Here is a 20,715-nt window from a genome sequence, read left to right as displayed (position 1 = left end):
AATAAATACAGTACACTGTACAATAAATACAGTACACTGTACAATAAATACAGTACACTGCACAATAAATACAGTACACTACACAATAAATACAGTACACTGTACAATAAATACAGTACACTATACAATAAATACAGTACACTGTACAATAAATACAGTACACTACACAATAAATACAGTACATTGTACAATAAATACAGTACACTATACAATAAATACAGTACACTGTACAATAAATACAGTACACTGTACAATAAATACAGTACACTGCACAATAAATACAGTACACTATTCAATAAATACAGTACACTATACAATAAATACAGTACACTATACAATAAATACAGTACACTGTACAATAAATACAGTACACTGTACAATAAATACAGTACACTATACAATAAATACAGTACACTATACGGTAAATACACTACACAATAAATACAGTACACTACACAATAAATACAGTACACTATACGGTAAATACACTACACAATAAATACAGTACACTATACGGTAAATACAGTACACTATACGATAAATACAGTACACTATACGGTAAATACACTACACAATAAATACAGTACAATAAATACAGTACACTATACGGTAAATACAGTACACTACACAATAAATACAGTACACTATACGGTAAATAAAGTACACTATACAATAAATACAGTACACTATACGGTAAATACAGTACACTATACAATAAATACACTACACTACACAATAAATACAGTACACTATACAATAAATACAGTACACTATACGGTAAATACAGTACACTATACGGTAAATACAGTACACTACATAATAAATACAGTACACTACATAATAAATACAGTACACTACATAATAAATACAGTACACTATACGGTAAATACAGTACACTATACAATAAATACAGTACACTATATGATAAATACAGTACACTACACAATAAATACAGTACACTACAGCCACATGTTAAAACCAGGTGGAAATTAAGTCTCACTTGTGATTACAGTGATCTGACCAGTGTGGTTTATTACACACAATTTGGTGAGACACTTCCCTCCCCTGTTTCATCCTGGATTAAATTCTTAATCCACATGCACCTGGCCGCCTTTTCCAACATTTCAACACGTTGGTAGTGAGAATGAGAAACTGGTTATTTCAGCACATGGATGATTTATTACGGTGCTAAATTAAAGAGACAAGCATGTCTACCGGCCACATGACCCCAGCCAGACTGAATCCCAACCTCATGTGACACGATGATATCTCAGCCAGGCTGCATGTTTCAAGTCTTTTACATCATCTCCAAACAATACTTTCATAATTGCATTTTAAAATAGGTATCAAAGCAGATGTCTCCACACAAGCGTCTTCTTTATCCTTGTTGTATGGCATGTTTGAAACTAAAATGTGAGGTACTTAAAAAACTGTTGCCATGGCAACGAAACACAGAGCCTTGGTTGGGTTTTAGAAATGAGAGTGAGTGAGAAATAGATTGAAATGGACCTATTCCGACTTTTTTCGTTCCAGACTGAGGCTTTTGTTACACTGTAATACGCCATTAAAGTGAGAATGCAGGTGTTGCTAAAAGACAATAACCGTGCAATTTCTTTCGGTTTTAATTTGTCACACTGCTCAATACTCCCCTCCCATCTCACATCCTTCAATTTCCATAAAGACTGGGGATCAGATGATTCACACACAGATTCTGAATGAGTCTTTGCGCCACATTTCTCCACTGCATGTTAAGTGTAAAAAAAGGTGCAGATATTATGTTTGTACGGTGCATTTCGGTCTGTACTCAAGTTGAAGAGAACCATTTCACAAATTGAGAAACCTGCTCTCGGCATCTACTCTTAACAGATGATAGATAATGCAGCATGTGGAGTAAATCCAGGTGCATGATAAAAAATATAGGTGCTATCCAAACCCGTGTAAGTGCTTTATCCTTGATTCAAATCTTGTAAGAAGTGTCTGTCTCGTCTATTTCTAACCATCATATGAGGGTGAAAAGTGACAAAATTATTTAAAATAAAAAGGAGGTAATTTATTGGCCTTTGTTGGATGTAACCTGCAGCAAAACCTTTAAAGATGACGTCGTAATTGAAGCCATTTGTCTTACTGAAGTATAAAAGAAGAGAAAATGTCAGCAGGTGTAACCATCAGAGAGGATTTAACACTAAAAAAGAGTTTGTCGAAATGCAGTGGGAAAACAATCAAAAGTGTAAACTAATAGTTTATGAGTTTAAGAGCAGAGGTTATTGGATGATGTTTTGATCAATCAAATGTTGTTCACACCCTCTCTCAGACACATATCAGATCAGCTTGACAAACTCTAAAACTAACCCTTTATTTGAACAAAGCAAAAGCTCCACTTACAAGCTTTTTCCGGAGCTTTCAACCATATCTCACGGTCTTCATCAGCGGATCAATCCTTTATGGTTTAGAGATTTAGCATGAACTGCATATACAGACAAATAGATCATTTAAGAGTTTTAAAAATGATCATACCTTAATAAGTAATATTATGTATATGTAAGATAACATTAATCTCCTTTTATTATTGCTCTGCCTGCATTCAAACTATTTCAATAACTGCTTTATCTTTTACATTATATTCTTTCTTAGTGTGACTACTATGTTTCATTTGTCCAGGGACTAAAGATGAATGGCCTTTTGGCTTAATATGGCTCATTGCTTACAATATTTAATAATGTGCACTTTCCCTAATAAATCAAGCAATAAATAAATGAACGAATAATATACTTCAAAATGCATGTCTTTGTTGCATGTCTGCGCTACCATGCAAATAATGGTATTAATGCAGAAAGGTTAAATGCATGAGGGAGCATTTAACCCTGCTACCCCTGCACAGTGCTCCTGGCAAGACATTGTGTTTTACTGTACTGTTGTAAATCAACAGTAGTCTGCCCTCTGTGGTAAGAGAAAGGATCAGTATGCCCCATCCAGATCTCCACCACATGTGTGGATAAATACAGATGAATCTGAAGGAAAGCAGACAATGTTCTCTCTGGGAAAGTCTAGAAATATAACGGCTTGGAGGTCAAACTGTGTTTATATCCCAACACTGCTTCAGAGTCTCTTTGGAGATTAAGAAGGTAAATGCTTACATGGCGCAGGGGAAGCAATTTCTGAATACAAATATAATGTGAACACAAAGTGGCTCTGTATCAACATAACGCTTAGTCAGAGAGTTTATCACTTGTGAATAGTAATCATGATAGAGTTTTGTTTTGCTGGTTATGGGTCACTTGATAATTTAACAACATACTGTACCTTTGGTTTGCCATACTGCCATGAAAATAATGTATCCCTCCATTTCTCACCGCATGACAGCCTGTATATCACTCAAAGTTGACTCTGAGTTGGCAGTTTAGGCTGAATATTGTGTCATGTGCTCCAGCTTTTTCTAAAAACGTAACATTATTACTGATGTTTTACTATGATTCTGAGAGATTTTACTTTGCACAGCCGAGACCAGCGAACCCGCAGAGCAGCCACTCCTCTCCGAACTGCTAACACAACTTACATGTGAACTCTGAATCCATCAGCGGGTAGTCCTAACGTAACACGTGAACTTTAAAACAGTTTGGGGCAAACACCAACAGCTGCAACTACTTGAAGCAGACAAAGAATTGGTTGATTTCCAACTGAAATCCTGACCTCAATAAAACCCTCCATTGGAGAGTGTAATAAAACACCTGCTCTCTCTGATGCGTATGACTTCAAATTGGCACCAAAAGGAAGTGTTTATTTAGTTTTTATTTAATCATTTTAATGAATTCTTTGTTCTTTTTGTTTTTCTTATCTCAGTTTTCTCCCAAACCTTTATTGTTTTTTCCACCATAAGACTGATTACAGTTGAGTCTTAAAGTACCATTCTCTGCTTGGCACAATCTGCTCCTCCTGGAGAAACAAATTAGTTTGGGAAACAATATATTCTGAAGTTAATCTTGATATCACTGTTGTGTGGCCTTTTAATTGCGATGGCTGCAGTTAGGATGCATAATGCTGCCATACCCTTCACTATAACCGTACAGGTCAGCACCCATGATAATTGCAGTTAATCAACACTTCTTGCAGAGCAACAAACACCTTAGAAAATGGGAGAACTACCGCGAGCGAGAGATGGCAGCCTTTGTAAGATAGATAGATACATTCCTGGAACAATTTAGTCAATCAGTAACTGAGTGTTCTTCAAACTGTACCAGGTGCTGTGTAATCTTCTTGTAAGCCTGGGTTTAAAATGTTCAATGGAAAACGTTTGCCATTATGTAACCCTATCACAAAACGCAATTTGGAGGTGATTAAAACGTTATTTTAATAAAATTGTTATTAATTGTTAAAGGCGCGTTTGACACCTTTTTAAAGGAGCTAGATGTTGAGTTTTCCCCCCTCTCCTGTCAGATTTCATTTAGAAGACTCCTCCACCAGTCGGCCTACAGACTTTGATTTGGTATTTTCGAAGCTGTGGATTTGGGCAAACAGACGCTGGCATAGCTGGGTGACAAACACCTTCCTGGTCATCGTTTTGCCTCGTTGCGTGGGTTTGGGAAAAAATGTTAGGATTGCAGAAAGGCAGGCTTGCTGCGAAAAGATTGCCATTTGAACAGGTAAATGAAAGAGTGAAAGGAGAGGGGCGACGAGGATAAAAAGAGAAATACAGATGAAGGTAGTTTGGAGAAAATGGAGGGCTCGAGATGCCAGATATATCTGAAGGGGGGGGGAGGACGAGAGCACGGTATGAAAAGAGGAGAGGGTGCAAGGAGGAGAAGGAATATGAGAGAGAGAGCGAGAGAGCGAAAGAGAGAGCGAGAGAGAGAGAGAGCGAGAGAGAGAGAGAGAGAGAGAGAGAGAGAGAGATCAGGGGCTGAAGAGAGGTAGAGGCATAAATGCACTATTTGAATTATGTAAAATAGCTGCGTGGGAGAGAAGAGGTGTGTGTGTGTGTGTGTGTGTGTGTGTGTGTGTGTGTGTGTGTGTGTGTGTGTGTGTGTGTGTGTGTTTGTGTGTGTGTGAGTATAAGTGTGACTGTGTGACAGAATAGGCTGAGAGAGGGAGAGAGCACAGGAAAGAGCAGAGATAGACAGCATGAGCTGCAATGCTGGAAAAAATAGACAAGAATTAAGAACAAACACGCAAATGTAACCAACTTGTATTTTAAATGAGGGTTATCATGCTGTAGATTTTTCTTTGATCGGGACATGCGGAGAAAAAAGGAAAGGAAGACATGAATATATAACGGGGAAAGAACAGATATTATCCTGCTGTTTAGAGACAATAAAAATGATTATCATGAATAATGGTCACCCGGGCTTTATTAGACAAGGGATTGTTGCGTCTTCATCTGGTGGAAATGTGCAACATGCTGTTGACTTCTCATAACTTTACATATTCTCGTCTAATCGTTTTTTGTACTCCTTTTCTCGCTGCATGGCTCAAGGGATGGCAATGTCAGTCCGTCTGGAATATCAGACAACAATTACTATTATGCGATATTGGATGGTTGGCCATTAATTTTTGTGCAGACATTTATGATCCCCAGAGGATGACTTTAGTGTCCGACAGCTAGCTCCAACAGCAGGTCAGAATCATTATTAGGTTTTTTACAGACAACCATGGTTACCAGACGATTATATATCTTTATAGAAAATGAAGAAAAGTAAAGCGTTTAAAGAATTCTCCGCTTACAAAGACCCCAAAACTTAAGAATTAAAGACAAATGACAGTGTTTACAACAATATTTAAATATATACGTATGTAAAATTACACATAAAAACAATTATAAGAATTTCTTAAGAGGAAAATATCTAATAGAGGTATGCACGTATAGAAAGTAAAAAAATAAAACTTTAAAGACAGTAGAGAATAATTTGGGATTTAAGCCGCGTTAGATCCTTTGCTAATTTGCTTCACACGTGTAGAACAATTTCATATTTTACAAGCAAGTCAGAGATGTATTTAGTTGCCAAACCATTAATTGATTCATAGACACACAGCGAGATTTGTAATTCTATTCTGTGAAACATGAGTGCCATTTCTGGTCATTTCTTTCTACTTGCTGTCTCAAAAGTCACTTTCATCATAGAGTGCCTGTACAGGAATTTCCCTTGAGGACAGTGACACAGACCTGCAGTCCTGACATTTTATTGAATTTTTCAACATTTGGTCAAAGGACATCAGGGACGGGGGGCGGGGGGAGTGGAAGACATGGCCAAAAACAGATGATGCCTGCAGGCGATACCTGCAATATATGTGTGCATTTAACATTCACTCACATTTGTTGCCGTTGCGGTGGGCGAACAGTTCAGCCGGTCCTCCTGTGTTTTGTTTCCTGTGTTCTCTAACTGTACATTCACACTCTCTCCGTCATCCATCAAGCGTACGACAGGAGTTTATTCCCTTACTGACCAATTCAGTGCATTAGGCACCGACTCGCTGACGGAAGTCAATAAGTGCTTTGTTTGTTTAATGCGTGCTCCTCTCTGTCCGTGCGTCTCCCGGTCCCTCCCCTCTCCCCTCGCCTCAACATGCAAGCTGTTAACATTCGCCTCATCTGACATCCAGACAGAAAATCTATCTCTCCCATAGTCTCTCGCCCACTTCTTCAACCTCCTCCCTTCCACACAGATGAAAGTGTATTTTAGTTTATGTGTGTGTAGCAGTACAAGCAGCAGCAGTGCTGGTGGACGGGTGTGACCCAGGATGGTTTTATTTCTGCCACGCTCACCTTTGACCTCTATCTGTTTCTCATATTCTTTCTTTCATTCCTTCGGGCAGACTGTCAATAACAGCTCTCCCGTTGCTGTTTATTGCCACAATGGCCGGTCTTTCTCTCCCCACATCGTCTCGCTCTACCTGTGTCTCGGCACTGTAATATTTGTTCTGTCCTAATTTCACCTTTGGATGTTTCCTTTCCCCTGATATTTATGAGAGTCTTACCTGTCGATCGTTTCTCTTTATCTGTCTCTTAGACCATCGCACCCGGCGGAAGAGCATAGCCACTGGGAAGCAGCCCAGCATGGAGGTCCCTCCCACTGCCCCAATTCAACCCTTCCGACAATCCGTGAGTAACCCCCCCTGTTCCCGTCCCCGCTCGCTTCCTCCAAACCTCTCTCTGTCCCCCTTCCCACCTCCCACCCTGGGCCCACCACACACCTGTGGCCGCCTGGCCAGCGGCACCCCGCCTTACCCTTTCCCCCTCTCCCTGGCTGTCTCCCCCTCACATGCCTTGTGCCAGCAGCAGCGGAAAAAGGGCTCCAAGAAAGGGCCTGGCACGCCCCGCTCGCTGCCTCTCTCCCTCTCTCCCTCCCTATCCTTCACCCTGCCCCACTCGCCTGACCCCTTCTCCTCTAACTCCCCCTTCTTGTACTGGGGCGGAGACTGGAGGGCTGCCAGTTCGAGTCCGGTGGCAGGAAGAACATTTATTGCACCACTGCCCCCTGTTGAGGTATGTGACACAAACGTGGCTGAAGCAGAGACACTGGCTACAGCATGTATCAAGCCTGTAGCATGGAAACATGGAAATATCTCAGGTGTGATCTCTGTGTTTACTCATATTCACAGACTTTTTGGAACGGTATACCTCAAAGGGCCATACCTGTGTGTTTGCTAGTTTTAGTTGCTCCTTAAGTGCAAATTGAAAATGTTCAAATACATGCTGTAAAATATTGTTTCTACCATTCTTAAGCAGCCGGTGGTCTCCATTCATTTCCCAATGATACGAAAATCAATTAGCAGACTCTTGAAACAGGGTTGATAATCTGCATTAGTGTTTGTCATAATTGTGTGGCAGTTTTAAGTGATTTAAAAAGTCTGCATTAAAACATCCCCTCTGCGGACATGAAATAATAGAGCTTCATTAATATGCACAGAGGAGGACCCTCCCCAACACAAAAACCTCTCAAATTCAATTAGACCGAAGCAAACGAGGGGGAAAAAGAAACAAAAAATATTAATAAAGGCCAAAATGAATAATGTTGCCTATTATAGCCTGTTATTATGCTAAAAACCCACTTTTAAGAAACTGCTTTCCGTGATTTTTTTTTTTTTACAATTTATGGTGTTTCTGTTTTACTCTAAAGCACTTTGTAACTGTGTTTTGAAAAGTGCTATATAAATTCTATACAGTACATATAAAATAATTTGTATTAGTATCATTATATTATGGTCATTAATATGTAATGTAAGTAAGAAACTAAAGGAAAAGCAGACTTATTAAGTTTGCTAATAGAGTTTCATCTTTTTATCAGAAAATGAAACCTGGAATGGCAGAAAAACAAATAATTAACTGTGATTTGATCGGTTAAAACGCACAAAACACTCTTTAAATGTCAACACAAGAGGAGTAATATTTGACAATAAGGGTACAGCCACTGTTACTCCTGGGATCATCATGTCTCTTTTTTATAGTGGAGACAACTTGAGTGAAAGAGGGAGAGAGGAGCTGACAGTGAAACACATTCTCTCTGTGGACAGAAATAATCTGTTTATTCTTTTATTCATGGCAACAGAAATTCAATCACAAGATATCAAACGTGCACATAAAAGGGCTTAACGGATAGATTGGTGTCTTATTAACTTTGTGCCACTGGTCTATGTTGCCCATCTCCTTTTTATCATTTCTGCTGGTGTTTGCACTTTAGCTGGAAATAGCAGGACTTGTTTTTCTCCCTTTTTGCAGGAAACTATTTGCTGCCCATTCACTGTTGACGTATGAAACACTGCTTCCACAGACTTGAAAATTACAGGAGCCAGAAAAACCATTAGAGTTAACGTGCAGCCACAGTTTGACTTTAGCAAAGTTTTTTATTATTATTTCAGAGAGGCTGAGATGAGTGTTTTCATATTAATATTTCAGGTTCTCTGATTGGATGAGCCAGTCTGAAGTGTCACAGTGTAAACACTTTTCAACATTCAAAGACAGCCTTTGTGATTATACTACATTTAGCTTTCTGTAAATGTGACACAGAGTTGTAGCGGTACCTGCGTATACGCGCCTGTGGGCAGCTGGACTTACCATGCACCTCCCTAAAAATAGCCACAAATATTTATCAGTGCAGATCAAGACTGCAGGCAATAATGTTGCATGCTTTCATTTAAGCTGTGGTGTTAATTGCCTTGCGAGAGTCTCATTTGATCCTAAAAATACTCCATTACAAGTGAAAGTCCTTGATAGAAAATTTAACTTAAATAAAAAGTATGTTAGGAGCATATTATTGGCAAATAGCACTTCAAAAGTAAAAGTGCTCATAATGCAGGGAAATTGCAATACACAATTATACACTGTGTTATATGGCTGGATTTCCATTATCAATTCATCTGCATATTATTACATGAAATAAATGTAGTGCAGTCAGACATAAAGTGCCAGAGTACATGTAATTTGTTGCATCCCATCCCGGCTATTAAAAGAAGACAGGAGCAAATGGGCTGAAACAGTAAATGACCCCAATATTCTCCTTTAACCTGAAATTAATCAGAGTGACTTGGTGCATGCAAACGTAGCCACTGAAGATGAAGTCCCCACCTCTCAGAATCACTTCCCTTTATTGTGGTTTATTGTGATTCAGGTCTCTCTCTCTCTCTCTCTCTCTCTCTCTCTCTCTCTCTCTCTCTCTCTCTCTCTCTCTCTCTCTCTCTCTCTCTCTCTCTCTCTCTCTCTCTCGCTCTGTATTGAATACTTTTACTCTTTGAGACTTAAAGTGTCAGACGGAGCGGCTAATCAAATCAGATTTAGTCATGCAGGCTATTAGCTTGGAACCAGCAGATGGAGCCAAGTCTTTAGTCATTTCCTGAGGACAGGCTTCAAAGCCATTTGACTCATGCCAGATGATGAGGTGTCATTTCCCCCCAGTCATTCTCCCACTCAATAATGCTGTTATGCTATAGGTATATAAATGATATTACTGCGAGTCTTCAGGATTCACCTAATAAATGAATAGATGGAGCTTCTTTAAGGCACAGTGGAACATAAGAATGAAAGTATTTCATGTATGCTTTGAGCTCTAAAGTTACTTTCACAGCCATCAGTTCAAGGTTTAGAGCATGAAAACAGCTTTGGAGGTCTAAAAAAACATAACAAAGTCATTGTTTAGGTTTTAAAATGCCATTAGTGTGCTGAAAAAAACTGTCATTTGTCACAAGATATTTTTAAAGAAGTGACAAATTATTGAAATGTTAATTACTGATCATGACACTAGTGAAATTGTATTTATTTTAACAAGTGGAACAAGTGAAATCATCCTAATTATTTGTAATTTTGTCGCATTTGCTGTCAAATAATTACCTTTTTTCATTTATTTTTTACATTTGACACAAATGTCTTGTTTCACTTGGTCCCCCTTTGAATGGACCAGTTTGCACAACACTGGTGAACTGTAGAACTGGTCACGGTTAAAATCATGGTTCAAGTCCAATCAGGCAATGTGTTGTAGGCAGGATGGTCCTGCGTACCAAGGGTCTGTCCCAACACACACTCGCGGTCCTGAGCACTTCACACACCGCCAAGTACTGTGTCCGAAAAGTTTCAACACATTGACACTTGCGCAACACTTGATGCACACTATTTAGAGCTAAATATATCCCACAATTCACCACGGTCTACTTGTGCCAGTCACATAATATCACATATCTGACATTGTCAAAATAAATATTGAATATCATATCCTTTTTAAGCAAAGATTTTGAGAAATGAGTTGCGTCCTTAAAACTTTTATCATATAGAAACCATCAAAATAATATCACGTTAAGTGTCTTTGTACAGCACGGCTCTCCAGATCAGTGGTTCCCAAAGCGGGTGCTGTTTCACCACATTTAAAAAAAACAATGACATTTACATTAACTAAGTTTCAGTTCAAATATATCAAAACAGAAGAAAAAAAAAGCTTTTATATTATATATTAAAACGGCTGTTTTGAAAGGCGTTTAAGATGCAGCTACGCCGCAGCTGTGACATGACAGCTCATGGTTTTCGCCTGTCATCGTAACACAAAACGCTTTCCGGCTCAGGAGTTTTTTAGGAGCTCAGCAGTCAGACAAATAGTGACCATCAGAGCAAGAGATGGAAAGCTTTGACACTGTAAACACAGCTCAAATAACTGCTGATACATCTCAGCCCTCAACACTTTGAGAAAACTGAATTTGAGCCAAAAATCAGACTGAACAGTACACGGCTAACAGCTTAGGCATATCCTGGCTGCTGGTGCGATCTGGCTCTCTCATCCCTGGTATACCTGAAAACAAGTTTAGTCAGACCTCCGGGTTGTGCCCACTTCTCTTACTTTTGTTGTATTGAACGCAAGCCCATTTTAATTTAGAAGAAAACTAAATAAAATACATTGTTTACTACATAAATGTCACACAAGTTGGCACTTGGCAAAATACCGCAATTGTGAGTATTGGGACAAACCCCAAGTCGTGTTCTTTCTTATCATTGATCAATTTCCTGCTTCAGTGTCTCAGATTGTGTTGTTTGATCATGTACTGACTTGTTCTGCAGAGATAATGTTTTTTGGACTGCATAGCTCAGCACTGCCCACCGCAGGATCTGTTCCGACACTGCAGCTCCCTGTGACAAGTGGACGTGTGTGGGTGTATTCATCTTGTTGATAATAAATGTACCTTGTGCTTTCCCCCGTCACGCATCATGTGTTTCATTTGTGTGTCTCTTTATTGTTTTTGGTGTTACCTAAATACATCCGACACAAACCACACTGACTCCCTGGGAATCATCCGTCTTTATCTGACGATCATACTTTGTCAATCTTTCTATCTTAAATCACACCTGTGTCTCTCTTCACCAATCACGTGGACCACTTCTTCTTCTTCTCTTTAACTTCGCGCCATGCACATCCTCCCTTTCCCTCCTCCATTTGTCTACCCCTCCTCCACCCGCTCCAGAGCTTCCTCAGCAGAAGGTTGAAGGGCTCGATCAAGAGGGCTAAGAGTCAGCCCAAACTGGACCGAACCAGCAGTTTCCGCCACATGATCCTCCCCCGCTTCCGCAGTGCCGACCAAGACAGGTCAGTGAGTGAGCGTGTGACACTGATTCCATATGTGGATTAATCTGCTGTGTCAGGCTGTGATTGGCTGCTAATCTGAAGAAAAAAAAACACTGTGCAGTTGAATTTATGTATTGAATCTAATTAGAGTCTTTTTCTCCCAGCCTGTTTGTGTACATGCTATGGCATCACACATTATTTACTTGTCCATCTACTTATATACAGCCTCATTCTGATTCAAGCAGGAAGTTTGGATGGGACACAACACATGGTGTAGAGTGGTGTGTGAAGGGGAGGGCTGCTCAGAAATGTGTAATCCGAATTGTTGTGTTAGGATACAGTGAATAAGTTAGTACTTAGAAGTGTGTTACTTTTAACATGAAAATGTGATTATTTTCCAGGAACTTAGTAGTTATCTATCTATCTATCTATCTATCTATCTATCTAATCTATCTATCTAATCTATCTATCTATCTATCTAGCTATCTATCTATCTATATATTATCTATCTATCTATCTAGATATTTAATCTATCTATCTATCTATCTATCTATCTATCTTATCTATCTATCTATCTATTCTTATCTATCTATCTATCTAGCTATATATTTATTCTATCTATCTATCTAGTCTATCGAGCTATCTATCTATCTATCTATCTATCTATCGATTCTATATATGTAAATCCTATCTAAGCGATCATATATCTATAATATCTTATCTATCTATCTATCTATCTATCTATCTATCTATCTAGCTATCTATCTATCTAGCGATCTATATATTTAATCTATCTATCTATCTATCTATCTATCTATCTATCTATCTATCTATCTATCTATCTATCTATCTATCTATCTATCTATCTATCTATCTATCTATCTATCTAGATATTTATCTATCTATCTATCTATCTATCTATCTATCTATCTATCTATCTATCTATATATCTATAATATTTATCTATCTATCTATCTATCTATCTATCTATCTATCTATCTATCTATCTATCTATCTATCTATCTATCTATCTATCTATCTATCTATCTATATATTTATCTATCTATCTATCTATCTATCTATCTATCTATCTATCTATCTATCTATCTATCTATCTATCTATCTATCTATCTATCTATCTATCTATCTATCTATCTATCTATCTATCTATCTATCTATCTATCTATCTGTCTGTCTGTCTGTCTGTCTGTCTGTCTGTCTGTCTATCTGTCTGTCTGTCTGTCTGTCTGTCTGTCTGTCAAACAACAATAGACAGATATATATATATATAGTATATATATATACATATATCTGTCTATTGTTGTTTATTTTACACTCTCTGAGTCACTCACAATTAAAACACTGCACCATCGCTGTTTTTCTGCCGGGCGATGAAAAAACATCCCCTCTCTCTCCATGGCAACCAGCAGACAGCCATATGGCGGATGTACAGACCATAATGAGTCAGTGGGAGATTTGCTTAATTATACCTCCTCTGTATCATGTACATGGATGTAGCAGCACCGGCGTTCATCAGGCACAGCAGCACAAGAGTTACTTGGATCATTTTGAAAGGGAAAATATCCTCAGAGTGGTTCGGTATGGAGGGCGCACACGTGCTGTCCTAAACCCAAAGATATTCACTTTCACGGTCACATAATATGAAGAAGAGCAGTCACTCATCAATATTGAGACGCTACAACGACAGAATGTTTGATGTTTTGCTTTAAAAATCACATAATAGATTGTCAAAATAATTGGCAATTACTTTTCTGTCTGTCGTCAAATGAATTAATCCACTGATAGTTTTAAGCTTTAATTGTGTCCATCCAGTTTATCTATAAGCCCCCACTGAACAGCTACAGCCAAGACAAACTCAAACTTCCAATGTGAACAAGGTCATCTTGATAATTTAAACACAGGGCAACAGTGCACTCAGGAGAGCGCTAAAACATTTCCTGAGCCAGGTGTCTGACGAGGTGCGTTTCCACATGATTTATTCATTTGGGAAGGTTGTGGATGTCTATTATCAGCGTCCGGTCTGAGGAAAAGTCAAGAGCTGAGGTTGAAGTCGAGGTTGTTGCCGTATCCACAGCTCCTGGTTTACTCTGGATGTTTTCTGCCAGGCATGACAGCACACATCTGCAGCTTTGATCATTAATATTCTCTTTTTTTATCTTTATTTATCCAGAGAGAGTTCACTGAGAACACATGCTCTTTTTTTTTCAACATAGACTGAAATATATGCAGCCATAAACAAGCCTCTGAGCTCCCAAACAGGCTCTAAAAGACTGATATATGTTTTTGCACATCTTTTTAAAAGAATTGCTTTGTACTGATTGCTCATGCAAACACCCAGTGTGTCTCAGAGTTTCCTTCCCTTACAATACCGTAGGTCACCCTGTCATATAACTCATAACACATAAATATTCTATATGTCTTCGCCTCTTACTGACTGAGTTGTCCTCTGATGACCTAAATGCAATTTAGAGCATTTTCTGTCCTGCAAAGTATAATTTCTCTATATTTTAATTGTCAACTAATGTGTTCTTTTTCAATTAATATATTAATGTAATTGTTTAGCCTATAAAATGTCACAAAATAGTGGAAATTGCCAGTCATTTTTTTCCCTACAGCTATTAATTGTTTTGCAATTAGATAAAACAGAAGAAAACAGCAAATCCTCACATTTCAGATGTTGCAACCGGCACATTTCCGATAAATTATTGAAATGATGATCAATTATCAACATTTCTGCTGATTCTTTTTTTTGTCAGATATATTTGGATCCTTTTTTAGCCTTCAATTAGCATCAAGGCACTGTAACATTAGATCGATTCATCTGCTGATCATCTTTCGTGTTAATCCATGAATCGTTTAATCCATGAAATGTTAGAAATGACGTCTTCGAATGCCTCGCTTTGTTGGATTTACAGACCAAAAATCCAAGGTCTTCAAAAAAAAAAGAAAAAAGCATAAAATCCTCTCATTTTAGAAAAGCTGGAAGCAGCACCATGTTTGACATGTTTGCTTGATTAAATGGCTTCTAAATTGTTGCAGAATAATTTTCTGCCAGTGGACTAATTGATTAATTGACTCTTTGTTTCAGCTCTATTTCTTTGTGTGACGTTGGCTGTCAGACATGTTCCGCTCTAGTTCACTGCAGCGATGCACAAAACAATATCTCTAAAGTTAAAGTATCGTATCTGCTAATTCAATCCTTGTTTCTAGTCTATCATCAGTGGTGCTTAGGTGGTTTCCTCAGATTTGAGGTTCATCAGTCCTGGCGTCTTGTATACGATTTGCAAGGTGTGTGTGTGTGTGTCTCTCTCTCTTCCTGCACTCCAGCTCCCCACTTGAGACCTTGCATGGACCTTCTTTTACCTCCAGCGCTCTCGCTCTCTTCTCACTCCTTCTTTCCACCTCCTTTCCCTTCTCTTTCCTTTAATCCACTCTCACTTTCATCCTCTCCAAAGGATCCACTGTTTACATAATCAAAGTGATTTCATCTGAGAGGTCTTCTCTCCAGATCCTCTCCCAGTCGTCCCTGCTCTCGCATCCTCTCATGACCTCCCCCACTCTCTCTTTCTCTCTTCTCCTCTGTATTCCCCTCAATCTGACTCATTCCTTTGGGTCTATTTTTATCCCCGCCCCCCCCCCCCGGTCCCCTATATGTAATCAGTTCACTGTTGATGAACGTTATGATTGAATGTAGACAAAAGCAGTGCGAGCACAGGGAAGAAGCTGAGAGTCGGACGCAGCACAGAGGACATACAGTATCTTTTGTTTCTTTCCTTTCTCCTCATTCCCATCCTCCCTTTTCTTCTCTGTGGGGCTTCGCCACACCTGACCATCCGTTCTCAATCTCCGGTTAGACTCACTGTGTCCTCATACGTCTATTTTCGTGACTGTCTGTTGAGCTACTCTGTGGTTTTACATGCGTCTCTGTGTGGAAGAAAGTGTGAGCATGATGCATGAGCTTTAGTGGAAGTTGTTAATCAGGATTAATGTTATTATTATTAAGAATCTTTTAAATGTTTTACCTGGAGGGGAAATACTGGATATATCTGTAAAGACGGTAATATAAATACAGATTAAAATTAAGATATCTGCTTCATTTTATCGGCCAGACATCTTTCATTTATGAATTTATCAAACTGGTAAAATAGACAAAAATGTGACACATTGGGGGAAATAAAAATCCTTTTGATCGTGTGTGTGACTATGATACGTGCAATTATTTATATTTCAAACAAGGTTATAATGAGCATTTCAGAGTCAGAGTCACTTTGCTGTCCATGCCATCTACTGGATGTTCTACTCTGAACCTCGTGCTATTAGAAGTCTGATCAGTCCGTCCACTTTAAGGCCTGTTCAATTATTTACAATGGATAGTTTCAACAGTTCATTCTTTTTCATCGCCTGAAGTACAGCGTCTACTCGTTCTCTCCTTCTGCCTCTTAGCAATACAAGTTTAATATTGTAGCTTTGATTAATCACTTGCTGTTTAATTGCTGTTTTTGTACTAGGAGCTTATTCCTGGATTTCCATGTGCAGAAAACAGTATGAATAGTTGACATGTTCACCACATTAAATATGGAATATATGTTGTGTAATTTGTTGATATTCAACACTGCAAACAGACACTGTTATCGGCTTAGTGTCTTTTCCTTGGCCCTAGATATTCACAACATATTGAGGATGTGTTAATAGCCTCTTTATTAGTTCAACATACTCTGCAGCCCTTTTACGGCTGCAAAGATGCTATGGTTTAGAATTATCACACACTTTTTATATATTGACAAACATACATTTCTGGCAGTTTCACAGAAGGGAAGTGTAATGCAGCCTTCAATAAAAGAGCCTCCCCCTCTCCACATGTAACCACAACTATCACTCCTCACAGGACCCGTTTGATGCAGAGCTTCAAAGAGTCCCACTCCCATGAGTCTTTGCTGTCTCCCAGCAGCGCTGCCGAGGCGCTGGACCTCGCTCTGGACGAGGACGCCGTTATCAAACCTGTCCACTCGAGCATCCTGGGACAAGAGTACTGCTTTGAGGTGAGAACTGAGCTGCACGGTGTGGACAAAACTACAGCACACTCACACACAAAGTGCAGTGTACAGAACGGTAAATAGCACCAAAGAATCCTGACAAGTGACAGTGATGTGAAGGAGACTGTGAATTGAAAGTGTTTTTACATGTGATGAATGAAATACACAAGGACATTGAATTGAGCCCTTAATTAACAGCCCTAGTCTGTTTTCCGTCATGTTTCCATTAGTGGAGCATGACAGAGGTTCAGAGTGAATACAAGACATTATTTTGGCGCTTTAGATGCAGTCTCCATAGTTACTAATGGCTGTGGTTGTTGAATTTACCATTGGCTATAACCTCAGGTGACTACGGCATCGGGAACCAAGTGCTTTGCGTGTCGCTCAGCTGCAGAGAGAGACAAATGGATCGAGAACCTGCAGAGAGCTGTCAAGCCCAACAAGGTGAGGGGAGAGAAAGGGATGCGGTAGAGGAAGAAAAAAAAAAAAAGGATGATCCCTCTGTCTGTGTGTCTCTCTCTCTCCTCCCCGTCTCCCGTTGTTGTCTGTTTTCAATGAGAGCGCACCGCTTCATGTCTCTGTGTGAACTCCATCCTCGTGTCTGTGTGTGTCTATGTTCAACAATTTAGTCGCTTCTCCTCGCAGAAATATTAAAGCTGCACAAGGGGATGTTGCAGGGTGGAGGATCCAAATTGCTGTTTTTGAAAGAACTTTGATATCCACAAACCAGGTAATGTGATGTCAGTAAATTGCACACATCGGGCTCATGTTTGCCAACTCAGCATGTCTGTGACACTTGATACTGAAGGGACACAAGGCAAACAGATTGAATACTGATGAGTCCAGGTCCTTTTCTCACTGTGGGACTCGTGCAAGAACCACTGTGGCACTGTAGCGATTTATGAGAGTTTTTGTGAATCTGACTTTGAACACTCGAACAAACAAACCTAAAAATAAAAGTGGTTGAGGATGAGAATATGAAAATGTTCTTGCATAAAGCCCAATGTCAGTTTGTTCATATCTGATTACAGATTGCAGTTTATTGGATGCAGCTCTACTGTATGATTTAAGCACATTTGATGGGGAATTTTCACATTAAAAAAAAACAAAGCTTTCCTAGTGCAGCTTTAAGGTGCAGTGACTGTATTTCCATCCTCACAGCTTAAAATAAATTAAATTATTGGCTCAAAAAAACAATATGCTAATTTTCAGCCAGATTACCAAAGTTTGTAAAAGTGTCCCATATCTCCCCTCACTGTTATAATAAAAAACGAAATAACTGGCATGTGAGATATGTAGCTTTGATGGCAACCAACCAGGGACTAAGAGTTATTAAAGCAGACTGAGATGAAGCATTGCCCGAGCTGAATGCCTCGTCCAGATGCTCAGGCCGTGGGGGTCCTGGCTGAGTCACGGAGCTCCAAGGACTCCACACAGGGGCTCTCTCCAAAATCGTCCCCCTCCTACCCCTGAACAACATGCACTGTGTATCTCAGACCAGATGCATCGTCAGAGATAAGACTCACTGCCGAGACAAAGATTATCGTTACGCTTCTTAACGTCCTGGAGTCGATTAAATCACTCCTTGAGCTTCAATTGTTTGTTTGTTTTCAAAAGGAGAGCAGCCACTTCAACCTGTTTTCATGTTTTAATAGTTTTTTAGTAGTCAAATCAACATCTCACTGAAACAAGGGAAGATGTAACATGATATCAAGGCGGAGGACTCGAGCCCACGCTGGTGCTGCTGCACTGTATGTGCACTAGCAAACAGAGCCACCAGATGCCCAGCCCGTTCAAACTCAGACGTTTGGAATTAAGTATGCCTTGTGTTGGCACTGATTATCAAAGAGCATACAAATGGAGAACTTAAAAACTGTGGATCTAGCTGATGCTCACATATTGAGTTGTCTAAATTAGGACTTCAATAGTCTGAAGCAAACAGGGGGCTAACAACAATGGCATTTAAGCCCAATTGAAATGACTCAGAAACATCAGTCTGCAATCAACACAGCACTCTCTCCTCCCATGGGGGAAGTCAAATATAGCTTGGGCTTTGCGATCATGATTAGGAAGTGTAGCTGTCTACAGAAACATTCCCACCACTGTTTGTCCCTCGTCTTTGCAGCACATGTGCATTGTGTCATTTGTGTCTTTCTACCTTTTTAAGTGGATTAATTTGTTTGCCAGTGAAACTACTCACCTACTCTTATCTCTTCACATTTTCTGCTGTCTTTCTTGCTGTGTCCCTGTCATGCTGTCGTCTGTCTATTCAAGTCCAGAGTTGAGAGCATTTTTATCAAGTACAGCCTCCACAGTAGATCAACCGTCCTGTCATTTACTCCTGCAGGCTGACCTGCTGTTGCTCTTTAATCACATACGCTGTCTCTGTTGTCATACCTCTAAACTTTTTTTCTTTGCTGTTTGTCATGTTTTCCCCCACATTGTATCACCGTCTCTCGTAAAGCTTTTTAATGACAGTAGATGCACTTGACCTTATTTGACCTGACCTTATCTCCACGCAGGACAACAGTCGGAGGGTGGACAATGTGCTCAAACTGTGGATCATCGAGGCCCGCGAGCTTCCAGCCAAGAAACGCTACTACTGCGAACTTTGTCTGGACGACATGCTGTACGCGCGCACCACCAGCAAACCCCGCACAGATACCGTTTTCTGGGGCGAGCACTTTGAATTCAACAACCTGCCAGCTGTCCGCAACCTCCGCCTTCATCTATACAAGGAGACAGACAAGAAGAGACGCAAGGTGACACATAGATCTAAGGGTAACATGGAGGTGTGAAAAAGGCTAGTTTAGAAGCTCTTTAGTAATATTTTGTTTATTTTAGCAGATGATTTTATGGGGATAAAATGACTCAATCCCTCCAACATACCTTAAAATCAATTCTAAAGTGGCTGTATTTGATCATTTTTATAATAAAATGAATCTTATGACAATGTGAAAACAATGAGACAAAGTGAACCTAGAGAGAATTATAACCTCATTCTGTAGATCGCCTCAGCGTTCAACCCGCAACTTCACTGTTTCGTTTGACTCTGGCGCTCTCATGGTGTCGTTTTAGCAAAAAGCTCTAAAAAACTCATTTACAGTAGCTGCTCAGCACCAAACAGCAGACAGACACAGTTGCCGACTAGCTGGTGGAGCATTTAGCAGCTCTAGAGCTATAGATATTTCCCTCGGGAGTTGGTAGAGGCCAGAAACAAAGTTAAAAGAGAGTGAATATTAGACTTCCATTACTCAAGTGGCCAAATGAATGATAACGTTGCTCCATAACAGCTGGATGTGTAAATAAGAAACAGTTTTCTAACAGTTTCACCATATCAAGTTCTAAGGTGGTGATATTCCTGAAAGATATTTTCGCAAACGGAAATGAGCAATTTGGCTTATTAGAGCATCTCTTCAACAAAAACATAGAGGTGAGGAAATAACACACTGTGAGGAGTTAACATTATGCTAAATAGCTGCATTATCTTTCAGTGGTTTTATAATAAAATAGCCAAAAGCAAAATGAGGTCTGCGGTGGCACTGCTTTTGTCTATGTCATTTGCTTTAATAGCTTTATAACAAAACACTTATGGTTATGCAAGGTCCATAGTTTGGTTTAGAGGGACACTGGTG

The 20,715-nt window shown here is 39.5% G+C and overlaps 1 protein-coding gene across 2 annotated transcripts in view; it reads left to right on the top strand.

The window, feature by feature from the left end:
• The window catches only part of LOC115021767 (ras/Rap GTPase-activating protein SynGAP-like), a 63,247-nt gene that overhangs the window by 34,208 nt on the left and 8,324 nt on the right, over positions 1-20,715 (top strand). For both annotated transcript variants that reach the window (XM_029452412.1, XM_029452411.1), the window contains 5 exons: positions 6,999-7,090; positions 11,926-12,047; positions 16,933-17,086; positions 17,426-17,524; positions 19,603-19,842. In XM_029452412.1, the coding sequence (XP_029308272.1) occupies positions 6,999-7,090; positions 11,926-12,047; positions 16,933-17,086; positions 17,426-17,524; positions 19,603-19,842 (707 nt within the window). The remainder of the gene's footprint in view (positions 1-6,998; positions 7,091-11,925; positions 12,048-16,932; positions 17,087-17,425; positions 17,525-19,602; positions 19,843-20,715) is intronic.

This window comes from Cottoperca gobio, chromosome 16 (assembly GCF_900634415.1).
Source record: "Cottoperca gobio chromosome 16, fCotGob3.1, whole genome shotgun sequence".
In the NCBI taxonomy this organism is placed as follows: Eukaryota; Metazoa; Chordata; class Actinopteri; order Perciformes; family Bovichtidae; genus Cottoperca; species Cottoperca gobio.
Note: the sequence above shows the minus strand (reverse complement) of the source record. Positions and strands in the feature narration are given on the sequence as shown.